Raw genomic sequence first — 13,257 nt, 5'->3', positions numbered from 1 at the left:
TGAACTACAGGTCCCAGCAAGCCTCCTTGCATGCTGGTAAGTGGACAAGTACTAGCATGTGGAGCATTAAAGGGCCTGTAGTTCTACTGTAAAAGAAATATTGAAATGAAGACAGTACACACACACACACACACACACACACACACACACACACACACACACACACCATGAAAGTAAAAGTTTATTAAACACTTGCACACTCACTCTCACATAGTACACATACAGTACTTACCTACATTGCCTTTAGCCATTCACATCCACTTGTCCAGTAGAAATCCACAGTAACCTGTAAAAAAAAAAAAAATCCATACTCACCTATTCCAGTGTAGATTGGTCCTCTTCGTTCCAAAATAGGCATCTGAGGGGTTAAAAAAAAAAGCAGGACACGTGAACCACCAGACTGAGGGGCAGAGGATACATTGGTGCGCTTCCCATGGGGTAATTCTGGAAGTATTAACAGTGTTATTGAAGGAAATGTAAAAGCCTCCTCCAACTGGCATTTACAGTAAGAGGCTGACAATGATTGGTCATTACATTTCTAGTGCCAGGGCCAGGAAGCAGGGATTGGCATAGCAAGCTGCAACGAGCTGGGTGCGTAATCCAAGTCAGTAATCTGGCCAATAGTGGACTAACGTAGCAAATCAAGGGATTTCAGAATGATGAAGAAATAGTTTATCCTTGCGTAAGAATCTATCCTTGCGAAAGCCTCCAGGGATCTACTAATTAAAAATCATGGAGAAGCCTTCTCACTTTCATGGCATCCTTAAGGGACAAGACAGGTGTCTCTGAGGAAGTGTCCATCATTGGATCTAAGGCCCAGATAAGATCCTCTCTCAATAGTAAGATGCCTTCCAATTGGCCTTCCACATGCTCCAGGGGCCTGTGCATAAAAAGAAAATAGGCATATAAAAGTTAACAAATTAAATTCTCTTCTTAGCAATAGTGGCCTTAACTAAGAGGCTCTCCCATCATATATATATGTTAAGAAATCAGAGGCCTGGAGGTATCAAGAGTAAAGAGTAGCCGTTCCCCTATTCTTACTGTAGCTCCAGTGAAATCATTAGAGAATGACTGGGGGTAGGGGCTGTTCTGCAAGGACAGGGCAACTCTCCTCTTAAAGTGTGTCTCTTGAATGAAAGCAACATCAACCCTTTCTATATGTAATGTGTTTAGCAGACTGGACATCTTCTCTGGGACATTTAAAAAAAATTGCAACAAATTGCACCTTAGCTATCACAGGGGAAGGGGATGACATCACTGGTCCATAGCTCCTCACTCCATATAGGCAGCAACAGTTTCAAGATCCAGAACAAAGGGATAGGAAGGAAGAGAGAGTGAGAGAGGGAAAAGTGAGAGAGAGTAAATGGAAATAAAACAGGAGAAGGGGGGGGGGGAGCATAGCAAAGAAACAGAGAAAATTCAACAAACAATATAGAAATAATTCTGCATGAGAAGACGTGGAGACCGCCACAGGGTCCAGGGACAAACCTATTAACAGTGGCAGCAGGGGGAGCCATGGTGCAACAGTGATCTGAAGGCTCAGCGGAATAAGTGAAGGTAACAGCCAATCGAAGGCCAACAAACGAGAAACAGGGCAAACTGTAATATGACTGACCTTGCAATCACGGTATCTCAGTGATTTTCAACCTTTTTTTACTCGCGACACACCGACAATATTTTAAAATTCCCAAGGCACACCATGAGTTCCCCACAGAAAAAAAACCCACACACTGGCCCTCACAGTAAAAAAAAAATCCAAACATACATTGGCCTACACAGAAAAAAACAATCACATTGCTCCCCACATAAATCATATTGCTCCCCACATGAATTATTCACATTGTCCCCCCCCATAAATCCTTATTCTCCCCACATAAATCCTACAGGAGAAATAAAATAACAAATATTAGCCCCTACCGGTCAGCTGTCCTCCTCCCTGTCCCTCAGTGGCGGGGGTTGTTCATAGTGGAGTGCTGCGAATACTTGGCAGCGGGTGGTCGGGCAGGTGTGGATGTGGGTGGGCAGGGAAAGTTGTGTATGCAGGCGGGAACTGGAAGATGTGTATGCAGGCGGGTGGGCTGGCTGGGTGGTGAGATGGGATCCGGTCTGAAGATCAACAGTATCTAGGTCGACAATATTTAGGTCGACCACTATAGGTCGACAGTCACTAGGTCGACATGGATGGAAGGTCGACAGGGTTTCTAGGTCGACATGTGCTAGGTCGACAGGTCTAAAGGTCAACATGAGTTTTTCAATTTTTTTTTCTTTTTTTTCTTTTTTTATACTTAACGATCCACGTGGACTACGATTGGAATGGTAATCTATGCCGAGTGAAGCGGTAGCGGAGCGAAGGCACCATGCCCGAAGCATTGCGAGCGAACGCGGTGCACTAATTTGGGATCCCGGTCACTCTACGAAGAAAACGACACAAAAATAAATAAATCCTCATGTCGACCTTTAGACCTGTCGACCTAGCACATGTCGACCTAGAAACCCTGTCGACCTTCCATCCATGTCGACCTAGTGACTGTCGACCTATAGTGATCGACTCAAACATTGTCGACCTAGATACTGTCGATTTGATGAACCACACCCGGTGAGATGCGGTGGGCGTGACCTTTTGATATCACACCGCCGCGTCTTCAAGGCATAGGTCACGGCCGGAGCATGACTGATCCTGTAAAAAGAGCCTGGGCCAACAGTTCACTCTGAAGGTGCAGGAAGCGGCTCCGGCTCCGCGGCACACCTAGCAACTGGTCGCGACACACTAGTGTTCCTTGGCACACTGGTTGAAAAAGCCTGTGGTAGGAAAGAAGAAACACTATAACTAAATTAAGGCATAGTAAATCAGGTTGAAGTGTATCAGGCCTTAAAATTTGACCAGGGGACACTAAAGTGTTTAAGTATGAAAGTGGATGAACTAGTCCGCGATCGGCAAACAATGTGGCTTAAGGGATGTAGCAGGGCCGGCGTGATTTAAGCGGAGAGCTGCATTCACGGTACAACTGAGGTGGCAATATAAGTCGCCATAGGACAGGCCACACCAATCCTGCAGACTTAAGGCCAGGGTTCATGCCGAGATCTGGGCATCTCAGAGGGAGTCAAGGGTCATAACCACTTGGAGACGGAAGGTGTCTGAGGACCAAGTGCCTCACAAAATGGGGACAAGTCCTCAAATTGTTAAAGGATATGCAGCCAACTCTCATAAGTAACCAGGGTGCTTAAAAGGAAGCCCTAGCAAAATGTTATGTCCTTACATAGAAACATAGAATTTGACGGCAGATAAGAACCACTTGGCCCATCTAGTCTGCCCCTTTTTTTTTATCCTTTAGGCAATCTCAACCCTTTTTGAACCTTACTTCTTTGTAAGGATATTCATATGCCTATCCCAAACATGTTTAAATTGCCCTACAGTCTTAGCCTCTACCACCTCTGATGAGAGACTATTCCACTTATCCACTACCCTTTCTGTGAAGTAATGTTTCCTTAAATTTCCCCTGAACCTCCCCACTCCAGTCTCAGTGTATGTTCTCGAGTTCTAATATTTCTCTTCCTTTGAAGAATGTTTCCCTCCTGAACTTTGTTAAGACCATTGATATATTTGGAAGTTTCTATCATGTCCCCCCTTTCCCTTCTCTCCTCCAAACTATACATGTTAAGATCTTTTAGCCTTTCCGGGTACATTTTGTGATGTAGGCCATGCACCATTTTAGTTGCCCTTCTTTGTACACTCTCTAATGTATTTATATCCTTTTGGAGATATGGTCTCTAGAACTGGACACATTGAGGCAGATGTATTAACCTGGGAAAAGCATAAGGAAGTGATAAACCAGTGATATGTGCAAGGTTGGTTAGGATCTGATTGGCAACAGCAGGTTCTGCTATTGCCTTGTCACCCTCCACCAAATGCTCACTCTCTGTCTTAAGTCTTATTATTCCTCCATTTGATTTTCTCCTTTCACTTATATACTTAAAAAAAGTTTTGCCCCCTTTATCTACTGACTGGGCCATTTTCTACTCAGCTTTTGCCTTTGCACGTCTGATCACTTTCTTAGCATCCTTCCGTCTGTCAAGATACACCTCTTTGTCATTATTATTTTGAGTCTGTTTGTATTTCCTAACAGCCATCTTTTTTGCTTTAACACTAGTTGATACTTCTTTTGTGAACCACACTGGCTTCCTTTTCTTGGTGCTTTTCCTAACCCTTTTGATACAAAGATCAGTTGCACTTAGTATTGCACTTTTCAGTTTTTCCCACCTTTCCAAGTTCCACCAGTCCGCCAATGAATCACTTAAACATCTCCCCATTTTTGCAAAGTCAGCATTTCTAAAAATCCAACACCTTTGTTTTTGTGTGACAGGAGTTGGATCCTGTCTTTATACTAAACCATACTGCTTGATGATCACTGGATCCCAGGTGCTCACCCACATATATGTCGGAAATCACCATTTGTAAGAATTAAATCTAATATTGAATCTTTGCGAGTGGGCTCCGTCACCAATTGCTTGAGAGATGCTCCCCTTAAGGAATGTAGAAATTTGCCACTTGTAGCTGAACTTGCAAAAGACCCCTCCCAATTTACATAGAGTAAATTAAAGTCTCCCATGATTATGACTTCTCCCTTTAAAGCCATTTTAGTGATGTCCAACAATAGGTTCCTGTCCAAATCCTGCCCCTGGCCTGGTGGTCTATAGATCACCCCTATGCGAATAACATCTTTCTTCCCGGATTTTATGGTGACCCAAAGGGCCTCAGTTTTGTCTTCAATATTTTCTATTAAAGTAGCATTTATGCTTTTTTTTCACATACATTACTATCCCTCCTCCTATTCTGCCTATTCTATCCTTCCTAAAAAAATTGTATCCTGGTATAGCTATGTCCCAGTCATGATTTTCATTGCACCATGACTCTGTAATTGCCACAAAATCCAGTACTTCACCATAAGGCATATTTTTCTCTTTAATTTCCTTACATGTACATGAGGATTATATCCACATATGCAAAATGTGGAGGAGAAAAAAGTGGTGCACGTATCCAGTTTTATTCTTATTTCATCACACCCTCTTAGCGCATTCTTGTCTGTTTCTGTCACTTCTGTTTTAAAATTTCTCTATGTGGTGGAGGTTGAGAGTCCCCTCCAAGATGGAATATTGACAGACTTGCTGCTATTTTTAAGCGCACCCTATACCCTTTCCTCTACCCCGTGGTTATATAGTTCATCTGTGAATGGTCGAATGATCCACCTCCGCTGCACAGTGTTTCAGAAAAGATCTGGGAAGATTTGAAGCCGTTGCCCATTGAACTTGATGACCTCCATGTAGCTTTCCGCAGTATATCATCCCTAATAGTATAATAATGCAGCGTACATATATCATCTCGGGGCTGTTCAGCATGGAGACCTTGAGGCCGGAGTGCCCTGTGTACTCGGTCAAATATGGTTTGGTGTCAGGGTCATTATCAAAAAGATCAAATAACTTGGTTTTGCTCATGTCCAGGGACGGATTGGGAACAAAAAGTGGCCCTGGAAAAATTTGTACTAGTGGCCCCACATGAGCAGCACCAGAGGTGTAAGGTCTAGCCATGAGCCATGGCAGCAGCACCCTCCCCCCAAGACTTTCCAGATAGTGGGGATGTCCAGCATCAAGGGGTAAGTTAAAAATAAATAAAATTAAATATTATGAGCACATTATATGATACACCTTCAGAATTTAGGAAACTATATCATTCTTTAGAAAGATATATTTTCTTGCTTATTACACCAACCGTATCCCAATCACTATTCACTCAATCTAATATGTCAGCCAAGCAGGCAGACAGAGCATACACTAGAACATCTGCAATCACAGGATAAGTGGCAAAGTCATTTTCATATATGCAAATTATTTTGCATCTTATTCATTATGTCTATAAAAATGACATGTCCTCAAACAAAACAGGCCCCACGGGTGCATCGGCCCACCGGGAATCTTCCCTGTAAACCCTATGGCCAATCCGCCTCTGCTCATGTCCCATAAAAGTGTAAGAAAGTACCATACAAGAATTCCTCTCACGATAACTCCATGCAAACGCAGTTACCGTCGCACTCATTATATCTGCCCCTATGTGTAACCAGGACTTCTGTTATATGAGGGCATTAATCCCAATTCTCTACAACATATACACTTATTTTCGCCTCACAGACAGGCGTGTCTCAGTCATTTTACAGTCTTTACATCTTGCACATTTCAGGTCTATGACTTCCAGTTAAGCAACAAAATAATGAAGACTTTGGATGCGCTAGACAGGAATATGCGCTATATAGTTACTGACAAGTAAGTATTGTGCTATCTGAATTGTTTGTAACTGTACAGTTGGCCGTTCATTGCACCACAAGGATTCAAGGTCTTGGCAGACAGAGATTAATGTTTGCATGGACAGTCCAGAGCCAGCCTTAGGCATAGGCAAACTAGGCAACTGCCTAGGGCATTTGGTATGCTTAGGGGCACCAGCAGCTTCTGCTGATTAAAATGATATGCGGCATGCCTATATTCTATGTGTGACTGCGGTTGTATCTGCATACGAAATGCTACGTTGCAGTGTATTCCTGGAAACCACTGTAAGTAATGTAGCATTTCGTATGCAGATACAGCTGCAGTTGCACACAGAATATAGGCATGCTGCATATCATTTTAATCAGCAGAAGCTGCATGTGCATCCTAGCCACATAGTAATGCAAATAAGATGCATTTTCATAAACAAAAGGCACCCGACGTTAGCAGAGCTGCCAGCTTACTCATGCCAGGCATGTCCTGCAGAACTAGCGGTGGTGCTAGGGGGCACCTGCCAAAATCTTGCCTAGGACATCATATTGGTTAGGGCCGGCTCTGGGACAGTCCATACTGTATAGGCATGGGAGTTGCTATGTAATGAAAGGATCATTTCAGTGATGCCTCAGTGATGCCTGCTTTATATAGTGAACTGTGTTGTCATGGATAGACTCACTAAAGTCTGCAATTACCTCCATGCTGCTAAGGGCCACTACTCTCTTCTTGACCTCTCTGCTGCTTTTGACACTGTGTGGACCACCCTCTCCTTCTGCAAATCCTTCACTCCATTGGTCTGCATGATACTGCCCTCTCCTGGCTGTCCTCCGACATCTCTGACCATTCCTTCTCTCATAACTCCACCTGCCCCCCCACTTCCTTTAACAGTGTTCTCCACCGCTCTGTTCTTGGGCCTCTACTTTTCTCTTTCTCTGTACATACTCTTTAGGTGAGGTAATTCGCTCTTTTGACTTCAAATATCACCTTTATGCTGACGATACTCACATCTACCTCTCCTCCCCGGACCTCTCCCTCTCTCCTCACTCATATTTCCAACTGTCTCTCTGCTATCTCCTCCTGGATGTCCCAGCGCTTTCTTAAGCTTAACATGTCTAAGACTGAGCTGATCATCTTCCCTCCCTCCCGCACAACCTCACCTCCCACAATCTCATTATCTATTGATGGCACTACTATCTCTTCTAGCCCCCAAGTGCACTGTCTTGAAGTTATCCTTGACTTCTCCCTCTCCTTCAAACCACACATTCAGCACCTAAACTGCCATTTCTATATCAAAACAAAAATATTTCCAGGATCAGACCCTTTCTCACCATGGATGCCACTCACTAGCCATCTCCAGATTGGCCTACTGTACAGTAATCTCCTCCTTTCTGGCCTCCTTAACAAATGCCTCTCTCCACTCCAATCTTTCCACAACGCTGCAGCCCGGCTCATCTTCCTCACCAAACGCACTACGTCCACCTCCCCTCTCCTACAAGCCCTACACTGGTTCCCCTTCCAAATACAATTCAAGCTTCTTACACTAACTTACAAAACCCTCACCCACTCCTCTTCCATTTACATATCTGACCTACTCTCCTTTTACACTCCCACCCGCCCTCTTCACTCCATAAAATCATGCCTCCTGTCTACTGATTACATCCTCTCATTCCTGCTTCCAAGATTTTGGTTGGGGTGCTCCCTACCTCTGGAACTCTATCTCTTTCCCTATCAGACTCTCCACCTCTCTACAAAACTTTAAACGGGTTCTCAATACCTACTTCTTCACCAAACACAGCCAACGCTCATCCTAGCCCTCTGTCACATGCTCACTTCTACCTCATCTGTGTCACCCCTGTATGTCTGCCCCTCCCCTTTAGAATGTAAGCTCTCATGAGCAGGGCCCTCTTCCCTCTATTAGACTATTTTCTACTCCATACGCCCTACAATGGCACCTAACCCTCTGTTTCTGCCACCCTAACTATTATTTCAGTGTCCTGTCCCCTAATGCAGCAATGTTTATATATCATGTACCTGTTCTGTATTGTCTTGTACTGTAAGTCGCTGTATTCTTGTTTTGCTCAGTTGTTTATATATTCTGTTAGGCACTGCAGTACCCTTGTGGAGCTATATATATATATATATATATATATATATATATATATATATATATACACAATAATAATAATATTGGTTTGACCCACTGTAAAATACAAAATCTATGTTGATGAAGGTCACAAGGTTTAAAATTGGGTGACAGACAAGGATTGATTTGAGTCCTCTGGATGCATTTTAATCACAGGCGTATCCATAATGGGTACAATCATGCATTATATTTTCCTTTCCCAGTGCCGCAAACCGCTGAGAAAATGGCACATACGCCATCTTCCCTAAGATCTGCACATGCAGAGTAGATAAATCACTGGGAACATGGCACGGAAGCCATGTTCCTGGAGACTTGCACAGTGGACTTTTGTGCAGTGTCTAATTGGCAGATGCCCCCATGAGAGGGTGAGGGGCTGCAAGGAAGTTACACACACAGCCTCTCCTCTTTTAAGACAACCCTGGTACTAATGCTCAATAGAATGGGTGCTAAGGAGCTGATACAGAGTATATAATACGACCAATGATTATGATTAGGCATATGGGAGGTTAGGGTTAGGCCTTTGGGGGGTGGTTAGCCATAGCCCCCCCCAAATGTAGCCTTAGACGGGACTGCAGAGAAGATCCCGGTCTCTGTGCCTTTGGATACTAATCTCCCTATGTTGTATGTTCCACAGAGTAAAGGACCATCCCAAGTACCCATTTCATGATGAATATTAAAGGTATGAAGCCAAGGCCTGAAGAGATGTGACAACTAAGGGACTTTATCTGGGAGGACCAATAGATGTGAGAATTACTGTCCAGTATTCTGAGCTAGTAAATATAGTATAATAAACAGCCACAAAGCATTATAGTTCATAGTAAAAAAGATCACACAATACAGTTCTTTGGGAAAATCTGGGGGTGACCATATGATAAAAGGGATGAGATTGTAAAAAAAAATACCTCATCGGTTCTAACATATAGGCAGACGCAAGAAATGCCAACCTTTATTTCACATCCAGATTTGGGGAGAACATGGGGACAACTGCTTTTGTGTTGTCTGCTCTTATACTGTTCATTAAAGAGTGTCACAAAATGTATTTTTCTAAGTTTCTTGTTTCAAAAGATTGTCCAAAAGATTTGCTGGCGCTAGGCGGAATCGCCAACATGTTTTGATAATCTCAGCAGGTGATACATATCGCTGTGTTGCATCAGGGGCAAACGTAGGATTTGCTGTGGGGGATTTCTATCTAAATATATATATATATACTAGGTGCTTCATCGCGCCCTACGGGCGCTCTTCACACCGTCGCAAGGGGCTACGCCCCCTTAACCCTTGCATGCCTTTCTGGGGTTCAATATTTGTATTATATGTAGTATTACCTGCATTCCTTTGTTAGTGGTTAAATATTGCATAATGAAAGGGCGTGCGATGGTGAAGGAGGCGCAGCCCCTTGCGACGCCGTGAACAGCACCTGCAGGGCACGATGTACAGAATGTAGCGGGTGCTGGGGGGACTGCGGATGGTGTCTGTAGATGCTGCAGGTGGAGGGGCGGCGGAAGTGGGGGTGGGGCGGCGGATGGGAAATGTGCTGCAGGTGGTGAAGGGGCAGGTGCGGGGGTGCGATTGGTGGGGGAGGGTGTCTGCAGATGCTGCGGGTGGAGGGGGGCAGGTGTGGGGGGAGACATATAAGGGGGGTGGATGGTGGAGGAGGCCTGGAGGTGCTGTGGGTGGTGAAGGGGCGGAGGAGTGGGAGCCGCGGGTGGTGTAGGGGGTCTGGAGGCACAGCGTGTGGGGGAGGGGTGGAGTGCCGCATGTGGTGGAGGGGAAGGTGCGGAGGTGTGGTGCATTGGGGAGAGGTCTGGAGGCGCTGCGGGTACTGTACCTGCCAAAAAGGATAGGGGTGACAGGGCCAGGGTAGGGGCGGCAAGGCCAGGACAGGGGTGACAGGGCCAGTATAAGGGTGAAAGGGCCAGGATAAGGGTGGCAGGGCAAGGCCAGGGGTGACAGGGACATGACAGAACACAGGGCACGGGAGAGATTGGTATTAGGGACAAAACAGTGGTGACAGACAGATATGTCTTACCGGAGTCACTGCTGCTGTTCCACTCCAATCTGTTGGGATCTGCTGCTGCTGGAGACTTGGCATGGCTGACTCTCTTAGGCTGGAGTCCTGCTTCCTCTGCCCGTCCGCATCCCTCCCCCCCTCCTCAGTCACACACCGCAGACCTCGCGCAGCTGCCGGGCACTGTGGTAAGAGGAGACTGGGAGTGACTGGTTAGCCCCCAGGAGATGCTGCGGCTGGAGGGAGGAGGGGGTCATAGCATGCATGTGGCGCGGACCTCGCGGCTGCTGGGCACTGTGGTAAGGGGAGACTGGGAGTGACTGGTGAGCTGCCAGGAGACGCTGTGGCTGGAGGGAGGAGTGGGTCGGAGCCTGCAAGCAGCTCGGACTTCTGCAGCGCTACCCGCCGGCTAAAGTGTGTGAAAGAGCTGGGTGCACCTCACTGCGGGTGGCAGCGCTGCAGCTAGCGGTGGGGTTGCTGGGGCTGGAGATAACAGAGGCAGTATGGAACCTGCACAGCGGCAGGTGCCCCACAAAACTGCAGCTAAGAAGTGTGGAGTGTACCAGAAAGTGATGCTCCTCCGCGCCAGAGAGACCCTAATGAGTATGCTGATGTGGGGGGTCAAGCACACAGTGAGCCGGTGCCCGTCTGTCTGTACGTCATACCCCCTCACACACCCCCATACCCCCCAAATGTCCCGATTTTTGTGGGACAGTCCCATTTTTGGGGGTCTGTCTCGCTGTCCCACCCGCAGGTTGCAGTGTCCCGCGGTGGTGGGGGAGATGGGGGGGGGGCAGTTGGAAAGCTCCTGCAGCAGTGAATAGTGGGGACAGAGGGAGAGGGGGCATCAGGGAGTACGGATTAATGGGGGTTCCAGCAGCAGAGCCAGATTAAGAGGGGGGGGGGGGCAGGGGGTACGTACTGTTAACCCCACAGTTTTAGGGGCCCCCCCGGCTGGAGTAGCTCTGTCCCAGCTCAGAAGCTCCCCCCGTCCTGCCAGCAACAGCGGCAGCATTGTGCTACAGTCAGCACACGCTGCTGCGTGTTGGCAGGTCTGTGGTGTTGCAGGGAGGCAGCAGTCTCCCTGCTTTCTTCTGCCTGTGCGGGTGTGTAGGGGGGAGCGACCACCTCCTCTGGATTTACCCCTAGCTGAGGGGCCAAAATTCCATAAAAAATAAATAAATCCTGGAATTTGCATAAGGGGGCGTGGCCTCGCGTCCCGAGATTTGGCCACGCCCCAAGCACACAGCAGGCACAGCAATGATATAGGGCTCCCCTGTCACAAGTGCCCTGGGCCCCCCGGATTCATAATCAGCCCCTGGGGGCATGCCAGCAGCTCACAGAGCGCTGGGCATGCCCCCTCACTGACGAAAACGGGGGCCCTCCCGTGAAGCCACGCCCCCTTTTCGCAGAGAGTGTGTGTGTGTGTGTGTGTGTGTCCCTCCTGCCTGAAGAAACCTCCTGCAGAAAGCTGGGAGGTATGCACCCCTGCCTGTGCCATGCCCATACTATCTGCTTCTGCTCCTAGTCTCCTGTAGATTTGCCCAGATCTGTGACTCATTTGACTAACTCCGCCCAGTGTTGTGACTCCGCCCAGCGTTAGCAAATGAGTCACAAAGTCACAGAAAAGGGCTATTATATCGGAGATTGTCAAAAAAATGGAGAGCGCACTCTTGATTATATAGAAAGTAACAACTTTTACTAGTAGCATTTGATTACATACATCAAAGTTAAAATTCAACAGCAAGGTGTTTCCACCGCAGCTTAGCCGATAACGTCTCCGGAACCACGGCTTGTCTCGCCTCCGGCTCTGAATCCGAGGGATGACGTCACAGCGTCTACGTCACTCAGCCACGCCCAACGCGTTTCGTACGTCAGGTACTTCGTCAGGGGGTGTGGTTAATCAACAACTGGATCCCTTTATATACCCATTCTGGGTGTTGTTCTCAATTAATCAATTAAAACATAATTTCACTTAAAAATGAACATTTCATATGACTTATATATCATTGACATTTCACAATCATATATAAAAACAAGCTCAAATTATACCTTTAGAAATTTGCGATTACCAAAGAATTTAATAATAACCTTAAAAGACTTCTAATCAATCAACCTCTTAATAGACGTGTCAGCTGAAGTAAGTCTCACACACATATGATCTGCAAGTCAATTTATATACTCCATTCTAAGCTAAGCGACACAAGTGGCCGACACAAACACCTGGCCCATCTAGGAGTGGCACTGCAGTGTCAGACAGGATGGCACTTCAAAAAAATAGTCCCCAAACAGCACATGATGCAAAGAAAAAAAGAGGCGCAATGAGGTAGCTGTGTGACTAAGCTAACCAAAACTAAAATGCACCACAGGTATAGAATCTAGATGGATAGTATACTTGACAACACAGAGGTAGGTAGAGCAGTGGCCTTCCGTACCGTACTGCTATATATACTGGTGGTGACTGTCAGCAATACTCTGCACTGTACTCCTCCTATATAATACTGCTGGTCCCCAGTCCCCACAATAAAGCAGTGTGAGCGCAGATATATGCAGCACACTGAGCACAGATATGGATTGTTTTTCAGGCAGACAACGTATACTGGTGGTCACTGTCAGCAAAACTCTGCACTGTACTTTTCCTATATAATATACTGGTGGTCCCCAGTCCCCACAATAAAGCAGTGTGAGCACAGATATATGCAGCACACTGAGCACAGATATGGAGTGTTTTTCAGGCAGACAACGTTTTCGGTGGTCACTGGTCAGCAAAACTCTGCACTGTACTCCTGCTATATAATACAGCTGC

The 13,257-nt window shown here is 46.3% G+C and overlaps 1 protein-coding gene across 1 annotated transcript in view; it reads left to right on the top strand.

Annotated features, from left to right (window-relative positions):
- The window catches only part of LOC134934701 (estradiol 17 beta-dehydrogenase 5-like), a 63,363-nt gene extending 53,878 nt beyond the window's left edge, over positions 1 to 9,485 (top strand). The window contains exons 9-10 of the mRNA XM_063930072.1: positions 6,230 to 6,312; positions 9,081 to 9,485. Of these exons, the coding sequence (XP_063786142.1) occupies positions 6,230 to 6,312; positions 9,081 to 9,123 (126 nt within the window). The 3' untranslated portion in view covers positions 9,124 to 9,485. The remainder of the gene's footprint in view (positions 1 to 6,229; positions 6,313 to 9,080) is intronic.
- Positions 9,486 to 13,257: the final 3,772 nt, after the last annotated feature.

Source organism: Pseudophryne corroboree, chromosome 6 (assembly GCF_028390025.1).
Source record: "Pseudophryne corroboree isolate aPseCor3 chromosome 6, aPseCor3.hap2, whole genome shotgun sequence".
NCBI lineage: Eukaryota > Metazoa > Chordata > Amphibia > Anura > Myobatrachidae > Pseudophryne > Pseudophryne corroboree.
Note: the sequence above shows the minus strand (reverse complement) of the source record. Positions and strands in the feature narration are given on the sequence as shown.